This window comes from Buteo buteo, chromosome 7, assembly GCF_964188355.1.
Source record: "Buteo buteo chromosome 7, bButBut1.hap1.1, whole genome shotgun sequence".
Lineage (NCBI taxonomy): Eukaryota > Metazoa > Chordata > Aves > Accipitriformes > Accipitridae > Buteo > Buteo buteo.
The window spans coordinates 18,696,791-18,717,761 of record NC_134177.1 but is presented as its reverse complement, the minus strand read 5'-3'; the positions used below and the strand labels follow the sequence as shown (position 1 = coordinate 18,717,761).

At 46.7% G+C, this 20,971-nt stretch overlaps 1 protein-coding gene across 2 annotated transcripts in view; it reads right to left on the bottom strand.

Annotated features, from left to right (window-relative positions):
* PID1 (phosphotyrosine interaction domain containing 1) overlaps positions 1 to 20,971 on the bottom strand; it is a 105,510-nt gene that overhangs the window by 82,542 nt on the left and 1,997 nt on the right. Inside the window, exon 1 of one of the 2 annotated variants that reach the window (XM_075031805.1) lies at positions 8,317 to 8,455. The exons of the other annotated variant lie outside the window; for it this stretch is intronic. Within the exon in view, the coding sequence (XP_074887906.1) occupies positions 8,317 to 8,346 (30 nt within the window). The 5' untranslated portion in view covers positions 8,347 to 8,455. Of the gene's footprint in view, positions 1 to 8,316; positions 8,456 to 20,971 lie in introns of those variants that run through there. 2 annotated transcript variants of the gene reach the window in all.

Sequence of the window (20,971 nt, the reverse complement as noted above, 5' to 3'; positions counted from 1 at the left end):
AGATCTTCAGGGCAGGTACGCCACCAGCGGGACCAGACTCTGAACATCACTTCTCTCCAGGCACTGAATGAGTGGCCAAGTTTTCAGAAGAGCTCAGTCCACCAGGTAAAACACTCTCTGGAAAAGTCTGGCCCTAAACAGAGGCTCTGAATACTTTGAAACTTACTTCAGGGTCATTCTGAAAGCTTCACACAGAACGTATGGAATAACCATCTCTCAAACCCAGAGGGAGCCTGGCACGGGAAGAAAGAGGTGGCCACAAATCTGAGCTTCAGGACACTTAATTAACTTTCTATCTGCTCTCAGTGTTCTTGGCAGTTCCCATCAAATATATCTGGAGAAAATGTTTTCACATGAGGAGACATTTGAAAATTGTCCAGCATGACACAGACCCAATGCCATGAAGGGGTATGGCGCAAGAGCGGCGACTGCGCCAGTGCTACGGCATGGAGATCCCAAACTGAACAGCACTGCATTCGCAGCACAGCTTGGTCAGTAAAACTTATTATTAGTAACTCAGGTCAGAAATGTAGCTGTTAACATTGCCTGGAAGCACAACCAGCCATTAAGCTGTGAGAGGGGAAGCGAAACAGCCCAAAAAAGGCCCCCGACCTGCTCCAGACCTCCCACCCCCTCTCCCTTGAAGCACTTGGCACGACAGAGCAGGGGAAGCCTGCGAGGAAACAGAGCTGGAACAGGCAAAATTTTTACATTTCCAAATCGACACTGGAATTATTACCACTGATGATCATTTTGTCAGAAAAGTGGTTACTATTTAAATGCTTCCAATGAAAACATATATGGAGGTTCTTTAGAAAGACACCACTTCAGAAGCCATCAATGAACTGCTAAGGTAAGGGTCAGTGCAGCAAGATCAACTTAATCACTCTGAGGCTGTGTATAATTTTGTTGAAGCACCATCATTAAAAAGAATATCAAATACCAGCATACACAATTTATTTTTCTTCTTAAGATTCTATGCATCAAAGATTTATATTTGCCACTCCATATTTTCAGTATTTCAGCAGGAAAAACAAATCATGAAAAGCCGTATTAAGTCTTTTCAGGATACACTTACAATCACCCACATTTAAAATCTTTGGTTAAAGTGTTCAGATGCACTTATTCAGCAACAGCCCAGAAGACTAACACTACTGTCACCTGTAACTTTTCCAGCTATTATTTTATGTGCACATAAGTTCAATTATTATACATGAAAGCACTGGGGGGTGGGGGTGGGGGGGAAGGCAAGTACTAAACATCGCTTAAAGGGACTTTTCAGCTATGCATTTACATGTCTCTGGGCCAGACTCTCATCTTGCTTACACAGAGAGCTAAATCGCAAATGAAGGCACAACCACGCTGCTGTATGTGTGAGGATGCTAGCACAAAGCTTCGGCAGCGTAGCACACCTCCCATCGCCCAGCTGAAGGGCTCTCTGCTGCGAACACAATCACGCTTGGAAGGAAACGGTAACGCTCTGGACACACCACTGCTGACTGTCCTGCTGGCTGCCACCAGGGACAAAGAGAAAATAAGAAACAGGCAGTTAAAACTCTGAACTACTTAGACTGAATGCTTCAGTTTGTCTTCCTTCAAGGAAATCAGTGCTTTATTTTTTTTTTTTATTTTTCTTGGTCATCAAAGAGGCTGTCAGCTTCATAAACAGAAACTAGTAGTACACTATAAACGAACCCTTAAGATCATTTCCCAGGGGGCTTTCCACAAGGCAGTCACTGATTTTGATTTTCTTTTGGTCATAGAATGCTTCCCAAAATTAGCATTTTTCCAGAGCCATTCATTTTCTACAAAGAATAAATAATGTAGAAAAAAGAAACTGCCCAAGCTAAGTGGTGCCAGATGAGCTTGCTGGAATCACAGAGCTTTGTTTTAAAGATCCCTGACTGCTGTAAAGTCACAGCAACAAACCAGTGCAAAAACTTTGATGCCTTGAAAGATATCCTGAAGCTATATAATGCCAAAACACTGGGCTGTAATACTTCCCGGACGTTTGCATGCACATGACTCACGCTTAAATTTCAAATACTTCTCACTTTTTCCTTCTTACATAATACTTAATGAAACCAGAGTTCAGTAGTAGTACCGGTCCTGCTATACATGTCTTGCAGCTGTTTCTGCCTAGACAGCTGTTTGCCTGCTTTACACTTACAACCTGTTTGTATTTGGTTTAAAAAGGAGGTTTTCCATATGCTTTGGAATTGGAAGAAAAATTGGAAAACTGTTGTTTCAACTGACTGTATACTGCCTTTTTCAACATACATATGCATCTGAACACTGGACACAGAAAGTTGAGAAGTTGGTTTTGAAAGCACCAGTAGCACCTAAAACCACATTAAGTCTGAACACATGCAAACATTTGTCACAAAACCACTGCACCCGTGATTACCTCAAAGCCATCACACACGTGCAAGTCTGCCCAGAGCTGACTTTACTTTAGTTTAGAGTTTCAATGTTCCAGACATGGGAAAGGCGTTTGATGTGTATACTAGGTGGTAGTGGATGCATGTAATATGCATGTAAAGTGCATGTATTTAGCAACAGAGTCTATCATCCCAAAATCTAAAAGTATTAGTAGATTCAAGATGCACAGCTACAGGATATAGTAACAAATCTCAGCAAAACAAGCGATGTGTTTCTGAAGCCTCAGAAAGCAGTGCTTGCAGGCAGGCCAGAAGGAGAGCAGCAACACCCCCAATACTGCTGCTCTCACCTTTTTCACTTCCACCAATAGCTACACTGTTTTTACTGCTATATCTTAATGATATGGAGGTAAATTACACCAGCAACTCAAAGACTGTGGTAAAGCAACTTACACAAACTTATTTCCCATGGACTTCAGAGGGGCTCCACAAGTTACATGATGGCAAAATTAAGCCTCTGGGTTCAGGGAATCAAACTTGCCGCAGTAAAGAAGGACCTGAAGCTTCCTGCCCTCAATCGCCCGCTTCACTTCATCGCATCTTGCCCACTCGCAGCTCTCCCCCACAGTATTTCACAGCACACTAGAAGAGATGCGGAACTATTTTATGAAAGAAATAAATTCTAGCAATATAAGAATACGCTGCAGCCATCCACTATTAAATCCTTGCCCAGAAATGTCCCAAAACTGTGGGTTTTGGTAAGAAAATTGAATTTCCAGATGAGCAAACAGAGAATCACTGAAGTCCTATCATCAACACTTGGCCATTTGCGCATCCTTATGATGCCACTTCACCAAACCATGTCCAGCCCCAAAGCAGGGAGGCAGCGGGTGGCAAGGGGGTTTCTCTCATTGTCCTCCAGTGGTTTGGGGCTGGCCTAGATGATGGCAGAAACCAAGCGACCACTTGGCCAGAAGCAACTGCATGCCCAAGAAAAGCATCTGAAACAACAGCATTTTCCCACCCGGACCCGCAGGCAGGGGCAGGATGCAGGATGGGAGCCAGCTCCACGACACGGCACTCCTGTCTGCTCCCCACTACCTGACTCCTGCTCATGCAAGCCCATCAGCTGTACCACCTGCAGAAGAAATGCGCGAGCTTCTCCAAAAGGAGGGCTCATGGGCACTGCTCAGCTCAGGGACTCCCAGCATTACAGCATGAGGCCAGGCAGCACCAGCATCGCTGTGTCTCCCACTCCAGGGGAAAATGTATTTGGATGCGGTGATCCCTATTACCCACACGTGCTAAGAGATGCAGGAAAACTTATAAACAGGGCTTATAAACAGCATGACCTTGGAAACTATGCAGCCACTGGGATTTATTATCTAGAAACAATGTCTGGCATCAAGCTTCCAGGAAAATTTAGGTTTCAAAGCAAATAGCAGTCATCTCTCAGACAGGCATATGAAACTGTACGAAGATGTTGCTTGTTTTCAAAAACCACTTCAGAGTCCTCACGGGAGCATTGCTGAGGCCAGCGGCTCTGAAATCCCAGCTGCACCGCCAAGGCCTCCCGACCCTCACATCCCAAACCAGGCACAGAGGGTACATTTGGAAATAATTTTAAAGAAAGATTTCAGAAGATTTTCAGCATCATTTCAACCAGTGCCGCTGCCACAAGCCAAAAATCAGAGTGCACTTCTTGTAACCATCGATAAGGTCTGCTGCAAACACGGCAATGAAAACCATACCCAGAAGGTACAGTGAGCCCTGGGCTGGCGCCCCGGCGTTCCCAGCAAGGAGAACAATCTATAAATACCTGAACAATCCCCTGGTCACTGCTCCAGCAGAGGAGACAAGGAGGCACACACGTGTTCAGTATGTTCACCCACATTTTACTGAACACAAACCAGGAATGCCACCACAAAAAGTAGAGGGGAAGAAGTCTTCAAAAAAGACACAGTCCCAGATCATCTCTTTTACATTAAGCATGAATAATGCTAATGCCTGTATTACCTGCAAAATCACTATCTTCTTGAGTACCACACTAGAGACTCAATGATCCCTGTGGTATACTCCTGTGACATCCCAGCTGTGCGGTTTCCCATATAACTGACTGTCCCACTAACTTTGGAGAAAATACACATAATTGCAATGTTGCTATGGGTGAAAGAATCACAAAAGGTGAAAGGAAAGGAACAGCAGAAGAAAAAGCAGGCTTTGCTATATTATATTTTCAAGGAAACTCCAGAAACCTGGATATTTACATTTTTCTAACTTATCCTTCTAATCCATTTAATTCAATTCAACATCTTCCAGGAACAGCGAGGCTTCTTCATTAAGCAGCAGGATAACAGGAAAAGCTTCCATCAGAGACAAGTGGAATGGAGAACATAGTGACAAAAAAAGAACAAACCAAAACAAAAAAACAAGCGATCACGGCTTATTCCAGCAAAGCCAGAAACCAAAGCCCCAGGAAGGGGGGCACATTTCAGCAGCAGATGAAGCTTTCAGCAGCAACTGGCCATGACAGCAGTGGGGACAAGTCCAGCTCATGCCCCAGCTCATTGCATTTTTGTAACCCAGCAGCTGATGACACTTCATTCCTATTGCATATGCATGAGCTGTGCTGCTGACCTCACTACTGGAATTGTACCCGTCTAGCCAACGCCAAAAATTTCAACACAAACTGTGAAACTTGACAGGACTGAGCACATTCAGAACAAAAGTAGATCTTACACGAATGGCCACAGACCAGGAACGCGCAGCCTTGTCATACACTGCACAGGACTGGGAAAGGAGACCTGCGAGCAATAGATGACCATAGCACGCTTTGTCAGAACACGACAGGAGTCTTCACGCCGTGATACTCACTGCCATTTAAGTTAAACATACACAGCTCGCCTTAGCAATGAGGGCAGGACTGACCCATACCAACAGGCATCCAGTTCCAAAGTCGGTTCATACTTTCCCTTACTGAACCAAGCCAAAAGAAATATTCTGAAAGATGAAAATATTTTCTCTGCCGTTTTACTTAGTACAGAGCTACAGCATGGACTAACAACAAACCTGCACTTCGCCATGGCTGGATATTAACGCAAGACACATCTGGGTCAAAATTACGCCACATAAAACTCACACGTTAAAATGCCAAGAAAGCTGTGCCAGCTCCATACTTTCTGCACCCATACATCAGCTGGAAGGAAAACCTTTAGAAGACAGGGCTGGACCTGCCATTACACATCCCCCAAATATCCTACAGCAGCAACTTGGCATAACCCATAATCACAGAATACACAAATAGAGACCGTAAGATGTCATCTACTCTACCCAGTGACCAAATATCCCCCCACTACAACCTAAATCCCATGCCCAGCACCCTCCCAACACATGCTTGCCAGCCAGGGTGAGCACTTGCAAAGCCAGGGACAAGCAGAAGGCCCCCCTTCAACACCCTGATGGCACCAAGATTTGTTTCACAGCAGCTGGGTGCCAGGAGAGAGGTAACCTGGGACAAAGAGAGCAACGCAGGACATCTGAAACTGAATTAAGACTTTGAGGGGGAGAAAGAAGGGAAAAAACATGCATTTATTGCCTTGCACAAGCTCTTCTCTGGAGAGGCGGGCAAGCTCTGCCAGCAGCTTTGGTCAGGCTGGTGATGCACAACACATGGTTCTTGGTGACAGAAGGGGAGATCAGGCTACTTGAAATGACCAGGTTTCAAAGTTTTTTTGGAGAAAAAAAATTCAAAGGGGTTGGGGATATTAGGTAGTCTATTGCCCATGTAACTCTGGCTCATGTGTATGTGGATTAGGATCTGGCTTTCAATTACAGGATCACATCTTAGTCCCAGCATCCTTCTACTCACTGCATTCATTTTGTGCACCATTCACTATGTTGTTATTTAACCTCTTGTGTGAACACAGAATTATTATGGGCTTCTTGTGACTTTTCCAAGGCTTTCCCCTTCTCCCCATTTTAGGAACTGGTACAAGTCCAAAGCATCATTTAATTCTGTAATTTTGGATCCCTCTGGCTTGGTTTTTTAGAGCACCTACAGCTCTTCACGTACTTCCTCAGCAACTCCTGTTGGCAAGAACTGCATTTACAGGCACTCAGCATTTCCGGAGGCTCAGGATGCCTGGAGCCTCCAGCTAGCGGCAACCAACAGTAGGTTGCACAAAGTCAGTGGCCACTGCTGAGAACTTTGGTGCTCATGGCTCCCCTCCAGCAACAGGGAGGAGCACGGGCTCCCCTCACTACAGGCCAGTGTTGTGCTGCAACAGGTAAGTGAGAGGCCCAGCGAGCATCCCCCCTCCAGGCAGCCCTGGTTCCCCACAGCACGTAGCCTTTCCCACCCGCTTCCTAAGGCAAGGCCCTACCAGTGCATGGGATACGCGAGGCAGCTAAATAAGATTACACTCACAATCTTATCTGCAAAACATAAGCACTTGGTTTTCTTTAGTCTCGTGTACTCTTGTAGGCAGTATCAGAAATTTGTGATATTAATATCTTGTTATTTTAACACCTCCTAATTCCACAAAGGGGGCAAGTAGCCAGTCTGTACGATACAGACCAGTACAACACTACTAATTCCAGCTTTGCCCTTCTCTTTCCCTTCCCTTCCCTCACCTTCTCCTTTGCCCCCAACTGCTGGGTGCAGCCTCACCTCAGGTCCTTCCCCTGCAGCAGCATCCCCCCAGCGCACACTCCGGCCTCAACAACCGGCCCAAGATCATTAACTCCTTAACACAGGCGATCTTGCTGCTGGTGTTTAGTACAGAGAGGTTTCTGGCTAACACGTGAGAAGCAAATAAATAACACGCTCACATAGTTTTTACCCTGGAATCCACCAACTATGGATGCGGCACATCATTCCTATCCACTAAAAACCAAGTTTCATGTTGTAGAGAAAAGTATGCCTTTTTAACAGTGGGAATTATTCCCGTTACTGGCTGGTGCAGATTAAAGCTCAGGGATCTGCTCAGCTTGGCTTTGCTATCAACTCAAATCAAACCGCTGAATTTTCTGCTTGATGATATCAAAGCAAATTCTCAATCTGAATTGCAAAAGCAATAATAACCTTTTCTTGTCATCTGCTAAGACCATTGACTCTTACTTAAAACGTCCAGTTCTCTGTCACTAGACACTTGCTCTGGAAAACCATATGAAATCGACACAGTGGAACTACAAAGTGAGTTTTATTTCATCTTGCTCTCTGCCTGTCTCAGATTTCACCGGGAATATGAAATATGCATACAAGCATACATTTAAAAAAGGGAGAGCCAGGACTAGCAGAGCCCGACCCGCTGCAAGAGGGTGCGGGCCGCCCGGCAGGGCGCGGGGAGGCGCGCGGGGGGGCCAAGTTCCCACGGGCCAGCCGGACCTGTAGACTTCGGGGTGGCAAACGGCTCCGGCGGGACTTCGTGTCCCCCGCGCCCCCGCTCCGCGGGTTTCGCGCGACCGCGGCGGGGGACCCCTCCCGCACCGCGGAGCCAGGCGGCGGCCGGGCCGGCGGGGCTCCCCCTCACCCGAGGGCTGCGCGGGGAGAAGCCCCTAAAGGGCGCTTCCCCCGCGGAAACCCCACCGAGCCGCGCCGCCTCCCGGGGCCGGGGCGGCCGCGGCCGCGCCGCCCCCTCCCGCCGGCACCAAAGCCCCGCCGGGAGCGCCGGAGCCGCCGGGCAGCGGCAGCCGGGACCCGGGATGCCGCCGGGGCAGCGCCTCCCTCCCCCCGCGCTCTGTCTGTGTGCGTCCCGTGTCCCCGCGCCCCGCACACCCCCCCTCCACGGAGGCGGGGGGAGAAGTTGCAACAAACTCCCGGTACCGGCGGGTGATGCTCCGGCGGCCCCGCTCCCACCGCCACAGCCCCCGCCGCCCTCCCCGGGCAGCTCCGCGGGCTCGGCACCCCCCGGCCCGGCCCCCCGCCCGCGCCTACCTGCAGCCGCTCCGTGGCCGGCTGCCACATGGTGCCGCGGCGGCGGGAGGCGCTGCCGAGCGGGCGCCGAGCGCGGCTCTCTGCGGGCGCGCTCCCCTCCGCGCCGCGCCGCTCCCCGCCCCGCCCCGCCGCTCCGCCCACGCGTGTCCGCCGCGGGGCGGCGGGGGCGGGGGCCACGCGCGGACCCACTCGCCAGCGCGGGGACCGGCTGCGGCGCGGCTGTCCCCGTGGCACAGCATCCCCCGCGGCCCGGCCTCCACCTGCAGCCGCCCCCGGGGGACACGCAGGGGAAGGGGAGCAGGGCAGACGGCCCCGGCTGCCGACGTCGGCCGCAGGGCATCGCTCTCTCCGGGCAGAGGTGCCAGCCTCCCCACTTGCATTCGCTGTGCACTGCCTGGCAGGGTGGAGGGGGCCCTCCGGGGGAGCCCTCCCCAGAGGCCGCCTTCCTCACAGCAGCTGAAACTTTTTCCTCCTGTTCTCCAAGAGGTTTAAACCGCCGCCAAGTCAGCGGGACGCTGCCCCGCTCCGTGAGGCCCAGGCTGCGGCTGGCACTGAAGGGGCACGGAGCACAGGGAGCCCCCGGTTGGGGTCAGGATCCCTCCCTCCTGCCCCGTCAGTCCCGAGGTGGCTGAGGGGCCCGCACCACACTAGCCGCAAGGCCACGCTCAACTGTTTCACAGCGCCCGCCATCAACAGCGCTGGCAGGACGAGGACAGGCTTTGGGATCTGCGTCCTCCTGCTACGGGGCGGTAAAATACCCCATGGAGCATCTCGACTGCCTTTCCCCAGAACCAGCCTGAACCTCTGGTGCTATATTTGGCGTGCAGATGGAGGGGTGGGGGCACACTGCCGCAAGGAGCCACCCCAGCCTTGCTGAAGCTACAGCAAGGGGCACTGCACTCGCCCTCGCCTCAGAGCGCAGCCCAGCCCAGGCCCCAGCTGCACTTTGGGCTCCTCCTGCCCCCTGCCTTGTGCGAGGCCTGAGCCACGGGAGTGGCAGAAATACAACTGTTTCCAAACCCCACGTCTGGCAGCGCAAGTAGCAGCAGATTAAGGCATAGCACTTGCAGTCGACAGATTTTTTTCCCTAACACTGAGGTGCAAAAACTCATCTCCTCGGGTCCCACAGCACGCACCTACCTGCCTCTCCCCTGACCTGCTGAGATACACCTGCACCACAGCTCACCCAAGCCACACCACAGCAGCAGCACCCGTCTCAGCTCCAGCCGCCAGACAGACATATAATGAAAATTGTTTTCAGTGTTATTAAAATGATGCGTGAATCACCACATTCACGTCACCCTCACAAATACCTGACTTGATGTTTCCATCTCCTTAGATGGATCCTCTCCGTGGCGCCTGCCGGGTGGTGGGGGCGATGCTGTTACTGGCCCCAAACGAGCTGTCAGCCAACGGCACCCTACACCAGTGTGGGACATCCCTTTAAGCAGTAAAAGGCAAAAAAACAGACTGGAGCCCTCTTTTGCTATCTGGGAGGTCAAAGGCAAAACCTCCAGAAGCACCTAAATGACTCTGGTGCTTAGGCCGTGTTTTCAGACATGGCAGAGCCACATCCCGGCTGCCACACACCATGGAAGGAGCAGTGCCAGGAGCGCAGTGCAGCCAGGAAACCTGAGGCAAGCAATGGGGCCTCTCCCATGGCTCTGCCCCAGCACTCGCAAGGACATGCGCGTGCTCTGCCCCCGGCTTGTGCAGGGACATGCAGGCATTGCTCTTCCCCATGGAGATCAGAAATGCCACAGAAAAGGGAAAGTCTCTGCAGGCTCCTGAACTGCACCAAAGAATGTTCTTCCAGGCACAAAAGCTGCCACCTGCCCTCCCTGCTGAGCTGGGGCCACCTGGGCAGCACCTCATGCTTGAGTGCTGGGAAGATTTGTTAAAAAAAACAGAGGAGCGTGTCTCATGCTTGCCAAGCATTAACCACCCCACCCTGCAGCCTGCAAGCCAGGCTCCCAAACCTGCTGTGGGTGCGTGAGCCTGAGGGGCAAGTGCAATATCATTTCAGTGTCAGTGCTTTAAATAGCAAAGCAAAGCAATACTCAAGGGCATCTTCTCAAAAAGCCAGGCATCAGGTTCACCTGCGAACAAACCATGACCCTTGCAGGGCAGCTCTGCCACACGGCCAGTCTCCAGGACCAACACCCTGAGACACGTTGCAGGATCCGGGCGAGACTGCACCTGGTCAGAGTGAGGCCTCAATGAATGTAAACTTTTAAATTGTTTCTGAAAACACTTCACCAGTATATCCCTTAGTAGTGACAGCTCAATGAAAGCGATTCAAGTCTTGCAGCTTCATTTACGGATGCATCACCCTCCTCTCTCCAGGAAGGGAAGCACTAACCCTGCACAAGCTCCTGGCTGAGACGCCCGCCAGAGCTCTCCCCTTCCCACTCGATGAGCAAACACTGTGTCCCTGTCACCCTCTTGTTTCTTCCAGCTGATGCTTACAGTCCTGCGCAACAGCATATTCTAAAAACCTCACTCTTCCTCAAGTGAACTCTGGAACAGTTTCATTGATCCTTCCCATATGGGTAAATCCACCCACCATCACTGCTTGAACCAGCTGGGAGCAGGCGCAACGCGGGCTGTCAGCAGCAGCAGCACACAAAGTAAGTTCAGGATCTGCAATTAGCAGAAGATGACCAACCCTACGGCTGGAGGCTGCTTCTCTCATAGTTTACATTACTTGTATACAAACGAAAACTGGGGGGAAATCTGCATTTACTGCGAAATGGGTGGCATGCTATTAGAACAAGCAAGCAGAAACAGTCACTCAATTTCCAAAAGGAAAACAGAGAAAATGAATGCTGTAGGCTTCAGGCTGAGGTTGTATGAGAGGAAGGTAGGGGTGGAGAGGAGCAGCTTGATTGCAAATTTCTGAAATCAAACTGGTTGATTAAAAAGCAGTCTCTGAGTCCCCCAAGCCCTGCCAGCATCCTCCCCAAGCCTTACCCCTCACCAAGGCAGTGACCAGCACTGTGGGGACGAGACAGCTACAGAGCCACCCTGCTCAGGTTTGTTTAGTCTCCAGGAGTACTTGAGTATCGCATGGCTTATGGCCATGTCAGGAAATTCAGCTGCTTTTGCCTTTTCGGACATGCCCCGCGACACCTCTGCGGTAAACTCACTTTTCAGCTGGACTGGGCGCTGCCGGGGTGGCCAGGGCACCAGCCAGAGCTCAGCTCAGGAAACAATCAATTAAACTTGGGTGACTTCATGTCACTATCTCACTAAGATGAGGTCATTTTTACCTAGACTTTCTAATATTTTAATCCAAGAATCATTTTTTATTGGGTATCTAAAGCTGTTCTGCATTAGGTAAGTCCTGCTCCCAGCCAGTCAGAGATCTTTTGCTTTTGCTTAAATAAATAGTGTGAATTCGTATTTCCAGGATGTACTGCGTTCCAGAATGTGCCTGTAAGAAGATATAGATTTTTTTTCTATTAATTTTCCTTTTACTGTGCCAAATTATGGAGTTCCTCTTCTTGTAATGAGTTAATATTAAGACAATTCTTTCTGAAGACTGCAATACATTACGCAGGTTGGTCCCACTTTTCTCAGTTTCCTTCACTTCTGTGCTCATAGGACAGAAATACTGGAGCCAGGGGAGTTCTTGCATTTCAAAAGGGAGTATTGGATGCAGTAGGACGAATTTTACTTTTATAAACATAGTAAATTTGAAGCGTTTCCAGTGACTCCAGGATATTTTCTCTTTTTTAATGGCTCCTAGTTATTTAGTTTCTCTTCCTTTTGCACTATCTCCTATCCTAATGTAAGGTGTTTATAGAAGCATGGCTCGTCTGCATTTGAAAACAAAAATAAACTACTTTTTTTTTAACTGTAGACATTGCCTTTTTAATTAACTAAAATTGTCTAATTGCTGATCCCAATGAATTATTGGACTTCACAAGATCCATTTAGCTTTAGGAGCACTACTACTCCTCATTGAAACATGACTAGAAGAGTCATTCAGTTATTTAAATGCTGCTTCCCCAAATATTGTGCAGACTTCGCAAGTCCTGTTTGCAAGATCCTCTTTTTGATTACGCAAGTTTACGAAGTGTACACAAGTCATTAAACACATCTTTTTTTTTCCTTAAGAATTCAGTTTACCTTGGATTTGCTTTTGCAGAGTAAGTTTGTATAATTAGCAAATTTAATGTTCTGTAAAGTGCCGTAATTAATAACATACTTCCAAAACCTAAATATGCTTGTTACTCTTAAACACGTTGTCAACTCATTCCAAGCAAATGCAGCATCCTTGCATAGATGAAGGACACCAGATACACCAGATACAACTCTTACATTGTATGAGTTTTCTGATACCTTTCTGAAAAAATGTTTTGTGCCTAAGCAACCCAAAATACACTATCCAAGTAATTCAAACTGTTTCCTTTGACAACTATCATATTTTAACATTCAAGTTAACAATAAATATATTTTTGTGTAGAACTTCATCTCTTGCAGATGGCAAAGCTAGATACGATGGCATGATCTCAACTTTATGTCATATAAATATGGCAGAGTAAATACCCAAGTTTGAGATTTCCAGCTCCCACGGCAAGGTGCATGCTTTGGAGACGTCGTGGGAGACCTGCAGCTTGGACATTGCTCAGGGGAGGACTCGGCCAGGCTGGGCCACCGGCGCTGCATCCAGCCATGGGATGCAGGCAAGCGGTAGCTAGGGGCAGCATCAGAGCACTGGCAGTTTGCAAGTGCTGACAACAGAAACCTGTATTTTGAGGGGACTCACTCACCTGCAGGGTTCAGGGGCTACTGAGAAGCAACTTAAATTACGGTTACATCTAAATGGTAGATATACACCCTTTGATAGGTACAGCAGCGTCTAAAGATCTGGCTCTGTATTCCTTACCCAGGAGCTGCCTAGAGCATGGTTGCTGTTAAAGTAGCAGCAACTCAACAGCAAAGACGTTTCATTCAAATACTGGCAAAATGCAGACCATGTATCTCCAGAGGTCTTTGATTTCCTTTCAGTATTGTGTTTTGTTAAATTGAAAGGGAAATTTATTTACATACTTGCTTAACATATAATCCCAGCGATGCAGTACTGTTATTTAGGTAGTCATTTTTATTCTGATTATGTAGGTGCACTGGGATGATTGCGCAGACACGGGAGTGCAGCTCCACCAAGGGTGGTTCAGCCGAGGCCACTTCTGGTCGCAGTGCATCTGACTCATTATCCCCTTCGCAAGTATTTTAAAATGGCATCGGGAGATGTTATAAACCTGAAGCAATGTGGTGTTAATGATTTGTGAAATTGAGGCAGCAGTAAGTATCCCAGGGAAGGGAGATAATTCAGGTTCGGATACATCATATTCTCCCACCCATCCAGGCTGGGCTTGCTGGGTATCATGAAGTCCTGATTTCCAATTTGTTTGAGAAGCTCTTGCTGGGGTTCCCATAGCAACCAGGTGTCTTTAATGACCTGTGTGGTGCCAAAAGAGGTTGTGTTTCTGATTACCTCTTCAGCTGTAACTACCCCACGGCCTTCCCAGAGCACCAGGACAGCTACTGCTTTTCTTCAACCAAAAATAACTTGGAGGATGATTTTGAAGGTGCCTGGACTAGGTAAATGCATGCAACAAACAGATAGTGACCTATTTGGCCATATTTATGTGATATCCCTTTTGTCTTCTCACCTTTTGGCCTCATCTTTAGAAAGGCAGATATTTGGTCTCACTTCTTCACGTTGGCACTGTACCGGTCCTACTCACAGCAGCAGTGAAAATAAACCACCAAAGCCACAGTAGGTCAACAAGTGCAGAAGGGAGGTTGCTGCAAAGGTCTTGCACGGATTTAAAAGTCCGCATCAGTTCTGCACAGGACAAAATATATGATAATAAAGGGGCAAGCAAGTTTTATTCTTAGTATTCCCATCATCTCTGCCGGGCGGCACCTCCTCCATCGCAGCTGGCGGGAGCCCCCAGTGACCAAGCGAAGCAGGGGCATCAGCCTCCCAGCAAACACAAAGTCGGTCTTTCGGAGCTGCCAACCCCCCACATCAGTACCGACCGTGCCCCTTTTTTCCTAACTAGCACCAGGAAAGAAAGGACGAATCTGTGGATTTTGGCAGCGGCCGTGCTGCGGGGGGAGGGCTCGGGCTCGGGGCCTGCGGCTGCACCAGCTCCCCGGGCAAAGGCGGCCTCCTGGCTCCGCGCCCCGGCAGCCTCGCGCCAGCGGGCAGGAAGCACCGACCGGGCTGTGGGGAATTCAGGCCATCCGGATCTGGGCCACGGAGGTGGCGAGAAAAGCGCCTGGAGAAAGCAGGGGGAGGCGGATGCGGCTCAGAGGCTGCGGGCCGGGCAGCAGCCCCCCGGCAGGAGACGGGGGCAGGCAGGCGTGGGGACAGGGGAAAGGCAGGGCAGGCGCAGGGAGTAACTGTGGCAGTCACCACTGTCCACCTGCGGTGCTGGGTAAGGCTGAGCTATCCAGGGCGCAGGGGGGCCAAGTGCGGGATGTGTCCCAAGGAATCCCCTCAGAGGAAGTGGGACTGGGAGGAGAGAGGCGGCAAGGACGAGAAAGGGGAAAAACCTGAGGCTCAGAGCCTGAGGAAGCCAAAGGACAGAGGGGTTCGGGGGTGGCGATGAGGAAAGGCCAGGGAGCCGGCACAGGAGAAGGCCTCACCTCCTCAGGGAGCGCTCCCACCACGGTGCCAGTGACACAGCTGGTGGCCAGGCACCTCCTTGCAGGGACAAGGACATTTCCCAGACAGCCTCCAGCAGCAAGTCTTGCATTAACATACCCAAAGAAGCTCAAGTCCAGCTCTTAATGCACCAATTAATCTTGTAAGCAGCAGAAAACAACCAGCATAAAATCTTCACGCTGACACGTGCCAGGTACTTGCATCTTCGTTCTCTCCTAGGTCCAGAAGAACTTGCAACAAGACCTCTTAAGACCCCTGTCAGCTCTGTGCACCTTTGACTGTATTGTCTTTATTTGTGAATTAACCCTGATGATTATTAAATATTTACTTGTCTGTGATAAACAGAAGTATGTACTTCTACAAACCTGTACAGAGATTGCAATTGTTCTACACCAGTTTTACACCAAGCTAAATCCATGGCATCTTCACAGCTCCTGTCTGTGATTCTTTTCTGAGCTGCACAGAGGAGAATATAAATCACTTTTGATTTAACAACATAAGCGAGAGGAGAATCATGTCTATGTAGATCAGCTGTTTTCAGAGAGAGCACTGAAGACAATGGAATTATAAAAAGGAATGAAGAATCATAGGTGAAAAATAAATATTTGGGCAATTTTATATGCACTGGATATTCCCTCAGAATAAGAAAATTTACCAAGAAAAGAGACTTTTGACAGTCTCCAATCAATATTTTTATTTGCAGAGCATCCCTATAGCAAGAAAATGGTTTGGCAATCTGTCATCTAGATTTCACAATTTCCGACTGCTCGAGTTTATCCATGAAATAGGAAGTTTACTAGAAGCCACACTTCCTATTTCAGTGATATGTAGCCACTAGTTATTCATAGGCATAAGGAGACTGGTCAGCTATGTGGCAATGTGGGAGATGTTTCTCCTTCCCCCACTTGAGCACAGGGATGTAGAGAGCCACTGTTACAACAACCCAAATTCTCCTGGAAATGCCTGTGCATACAAAGGTTCTTTCACAGCTAAAACCAGATCATTTTCACATTACACTGCTGAGGTGTTCATGGCAGAGGGTGTAATAGGATGTGTAACAGAACCAGTGTCATTTGTTTAATGCACTCACTGTCCTCCACAATCAACAACTGGTACTCATAAAACACCGATGTCTGAGGATGTCAAAGTGCATAAAGGGGCAGAAAAGCAAAAGCACTGTAGGACAAGGGACACATATTCCCTGCTCTGCAATGGTTCTAGACTATAAAATGTGTGAGACGGGAAACAGAGCAGAGTTCAGGGATGAAACCATGCTCCAATTCACCCAAGTCCTAATTAAGAAAAGACAGATGGGTAAGTGGGCTGTGGAGGGCCTCCTTCTTGGTCCATAACCTTGGGCACTGCACTGATTATCAGGAATATTTTTAACACATGTGCTGCTGGGTGGATGTGAACTGATTTGCTGGCAAATACCTACAGAGGTTGTAAATATAGATTCACAGATCATTCAGAGAAGCCTGAGAATCACCCTCTTGTGTACAATAATCTAGTGGGACTCAGGTCCCTTCTAAGTTTTTGGGAACCAGAGTGAATGCAGAATGCTCACTGAAGGTATAAGGCTGATGCCATCAACATTTCACACAAGATTTTACCAAGTTTTGCAACTGAAAGAAGAACTCTATAAACATGTAAAATGTCTTCAACCCTAGAAGAGGCAAAAATACACAACAGAAAATTAACAAACCTCAGAAGTCCTTCAATAAGCTCATGCTTAAATTTCAGCATGAGCAGTTCCTAGTACAACAATGCAGCTGGACTCACACACTTTGCTCCCCACGCTGTGTGGGAACTTGTTTCAAGCTAAAAACAAGAGATTGGTTAAACAGACTGACCCATGGCAGTCAGAGGGGCTCTCGATGGACCCATCACATAAAATGCCAATGCCACATAGCCAGAGCAGTTTTTGTACAAGTAACATATCTATGTGTAATTATGAGATGGATTATTATGAGACAGGATTTTTCCTTTCAAAAAGCTTATTAAGCATTGTCTTCTTAAACAAATTTAAGGGTTGTGTGCCTCTTTGGTGCGTAACAAAGAGGAATACATCCTCATGCTGAGGGAAGGGATTTGCCAACTATTCGTGCAGAATATTACACAGAAAATTGCACTCATAAATCACCCCTGACACTGAAGTTTGAAGAAGAGAGATGTAAATCAGAGACGACACATAAACGAAGAAGAGAGACAATGAATTCTCAGAAATCTCAAGGCTGAGTTGCTTTTGAATGAAGAGCACATTTAACTGTTAATTTGAAGTCTGATATTATTTCTCTGCCCGCAATTTCTGTCCTTCTTGAGACGTACTGCCAGATGGAAAAAGAGAAGATGATTATATTGCTTATGCAAAATCAGAGCTTCTTGAAAAACAATTGCAAAAACATGGGTAGTGCCAGCCCTACCGCCAGGGTAGGGTAGTGGTTTTGTTGGGCAATTTTGGTTTTCTCTGCAGACAGGAGTCCCCTAAAGTGGAGCAAAATTAAATAATATTAACCAATTTGTACAGAAATTTTGTAGTGTATTGCATGAAACTTTAAAATGTCATCAAAGCATCACCATATTTACCATTCAATAATCTATTCCAAATGATATCTTTTAAAATTCAGCAACATATATCACTAAGTAAATCACAGCTGTGAGACATTTTGATTTAAAACTAACAACATGTCTGTCAACACTGCTAGCTTACCACCCTATTTTAAATCTCGCATGTATTAACATATAACAACTCTTCAAAGCTATCAGGAATTAAAGCATCTACATGGAATTGTAAAATATTCTCTCTGTGGAAATGAAATGGGTGAAAGACAGAGGAAAACTGATAAACTCTGCACCTAATTCAGCGCTCTCAAAATCTCCTCCAGGCTTTGTCCTTATCACATGCAGGACAACACAGGGCACGGGGAAAGAGGGGAAGCAGCATGCTGAGTACTGGAGATAAAAATAACTGGTCATCATCTTTTATATGTAGAAGAATCTCAATTTCAAATTCATGGCAAGATGAAAGTGGAATGGCATAATAGGCACATGTGAAAGCAGATCCTTTCTTATTTACATGACGTTTTGCCAGTTTTGTTTTGACAGACCATTCTAGCAAATGTCATACAAAGGGAAAACAACTAAAATATATGTTCAAATTAAATTAATAGGAGGTACTGGTGTCACGTACAGACCACAAATAAGACATTAGGGACAGCACATCTTAGGTACAAAATCCTTGAAAGAAATTACTCTGCATCACAACAGTTATTGCCTGGTTGCCTTCTTCACGTGACAGATGCAATGTAGTAAGTCAAACAGCCACAGGCTGCTCTGTAGAATAAATATCAATGCCATACAATGGGATCTACAAACACAAAGTTTTCAGCAAGTTAATACTGATTTCAGCTCTCTGTAACCTATCCATGTGTTACACTGTCCTCTTGGAGAAAGAACTGGAACTGGAACCTGTTGTATGTGTTCTCTTTATCTCAATACAGTATAGGAAATAAGCTGACTTCTAGGAGACGAAAGAAACTGTACACTTGAGCCATTGTTCTTCCATAAAAGAAGCTAAAGCCAACCTTCTGGAAGGTGGCTGGGCTAAATGAAGCTTTATCATGCATGAAATTGCCCTCATGGCCCTTGTGCTCATTACCAAAGCGTTTTCTTGAAGCTTGTAGTGGTCAGATGTGCAGATGAAAGGGAGTAAGGTTCTATGTCTTAGTTTCATAGGCTTGAGGGCCTAAGATGTAATTCCCATAAAGATATTGATAGTAAATACACTATTATATTTCAATTCTTTTAATACAAGAATGTATGCTAAGCCATCAGATGGGACAGCTATTTCTAAGCAGCCTTCCTGATAGTATTTTCACAAATTGCTGATTGCCCAAAGGCAGATACACTAGGCAAAGAGTATAAAAGAGTTGGCAGTGAAGGTCCATCATAAATATTGTTTCCACATTCAACAAGGCATTGATCATATTTTTCAACCTGGCTGAGATTTTATTTGTAGGTTTTACACAGATTCACAAATTTCACATGTACTAAAATACAATGTAAGTCATTAGTTAAATGGGAAGTTTGGGGAAACTTTTTTCTTTAGAATCATGGCCTTTCATGAAAAGATCTTAGAACATTTCAGAGACACTCATTAGCTCTCCTAGTGCAAAGAAGGCAAATTTAATTACATGCAATTATTTGAATTTAGAATAAATTGCTACCCTGTGAATTTAAGGACTGTGCTGATAATCAGTAGGAGATTCATGGTGAGAACCCATGAATCTCTTGTGGCCTCGTCCAGCTATGGCTGTAGGACAGTGCTTGGAATGCTACTGCTACATTTGCAAAAGCTTTTACTCAAACGTTGGAAGTGTCCCAAACCACCAGCCTGAGGAGTGAGGCTATGTTTCTTTTCTTGTGGATACATTCACAGGTTGAATGCATGTGGCCTATCATCAGAAGCATCTTGTGCTGATATTTGACATAAACATATCCTATCTTTGTTATTATTATACTTTCCTCCCAGGAAGAATTCCAAGCAATCTTGACTTTATATTTGTATGTCGAACACCACAAAAGGGGCAAAAAAGCAACTATGCTAAAATGCTGAGACTTTGAAACAAGGAAAACATAGGAAGCCATGGCTTGAGGACAAACAAGGGCATTCACATAGGCTACAGACCACCACCTCTATTAATGCATCATTTATGTGCTAAACACTGGTTGAGAAATGTCATGCTGAGATACTGCTGTCCTGATGCAATACTAGATGCAGCCTTTCATCAACCAAAGCATGTATAGGAAGGGAGGAATAACCAACTGGGAAGGGAGATAGAACCAATCAAAGATTTACAGAGACAGATGAGTCAAAAGAGTGTCCTAAATTCATCCTGATCTGGCTTGCCAAAGAGATTCACAGCTGAGAACTCTTCATTGACCAATTTGCATCTGTTTTTCTTGCTTGTCTTCATTTGTCGTGCCAATGGTTAAATTTGTCCATAAGATGCTAATGTCCTAGAGTGACAAGGCAGAAGATACAGCATAAACAAAGGGAGAAAGGATGATGAGAGACATTTCAGCAATGGTCACCGCTCAAACCATTACAACTGGGGGTGAGAACTGTCTTCTGCTGACGTTGTAATTGCAGCTGCTACATGCCAAAAATCATCTAAACTGCTCTTTCCACAGCATCTATACACATTTTTGTTAACTTGTGCAACATATATCTGGCTTACAGGCTCAGATTCCAGGCAGATTTACTTCAAATTAGTTCAAATCCACGTAAGTCAATAAAGAACTGTGGTGAAGATCAGAAACAGTCACACTCTGATTTCTTTGAGCAGTGGTGGACTGACATCCATGTACAACCACATGCATATGCACATGAACTTGCTCATATGGAAACATGAATGGAGTCTAAAGTTTAAGACACTGAAAATTCAGATTATTTTCCGTGTGTGTACTACTCCCAGGAGGTAGAAGAGAAGTCACAGCTGGCTTCATGAGACATCTCTCTTCTATTGTAAGGAGCTACCTCTGAAGGGAAGTAGAGCAGTCCACAGGAAAAGAAATAAAAAATCTAGACTGAAGGGCATCTCCTTGAGGAGACAGCATTGCTTCCAGAGTGATAAACATCTCTCCTGGTCTGTGGGACTCTAGCAAAAAGCCCAGTGTCAGTGAGCTAGAGCAGATTGTTTCCCTTAGACTCATCCTGGTCTGTTATTGAAGAAAGCAGAGCAGACCAGCTTATTTTCCTAAATGATTAACTTTGCTGCCTTTTCTGCTCAGCACATGAGATAAAGAAGTTTATTCAGTTAGCTTATTTATTGACATTCCTTTGCCAAAGATCTCACCAAACAAAGCCTATTTGATGATTTATTCTTTGCTAAAGGGGAAGCTTATTTACAATAATCATCTTATCATAAACTTCTTAAAAGGAGGATTTGGAACTGGAATTCATAATAA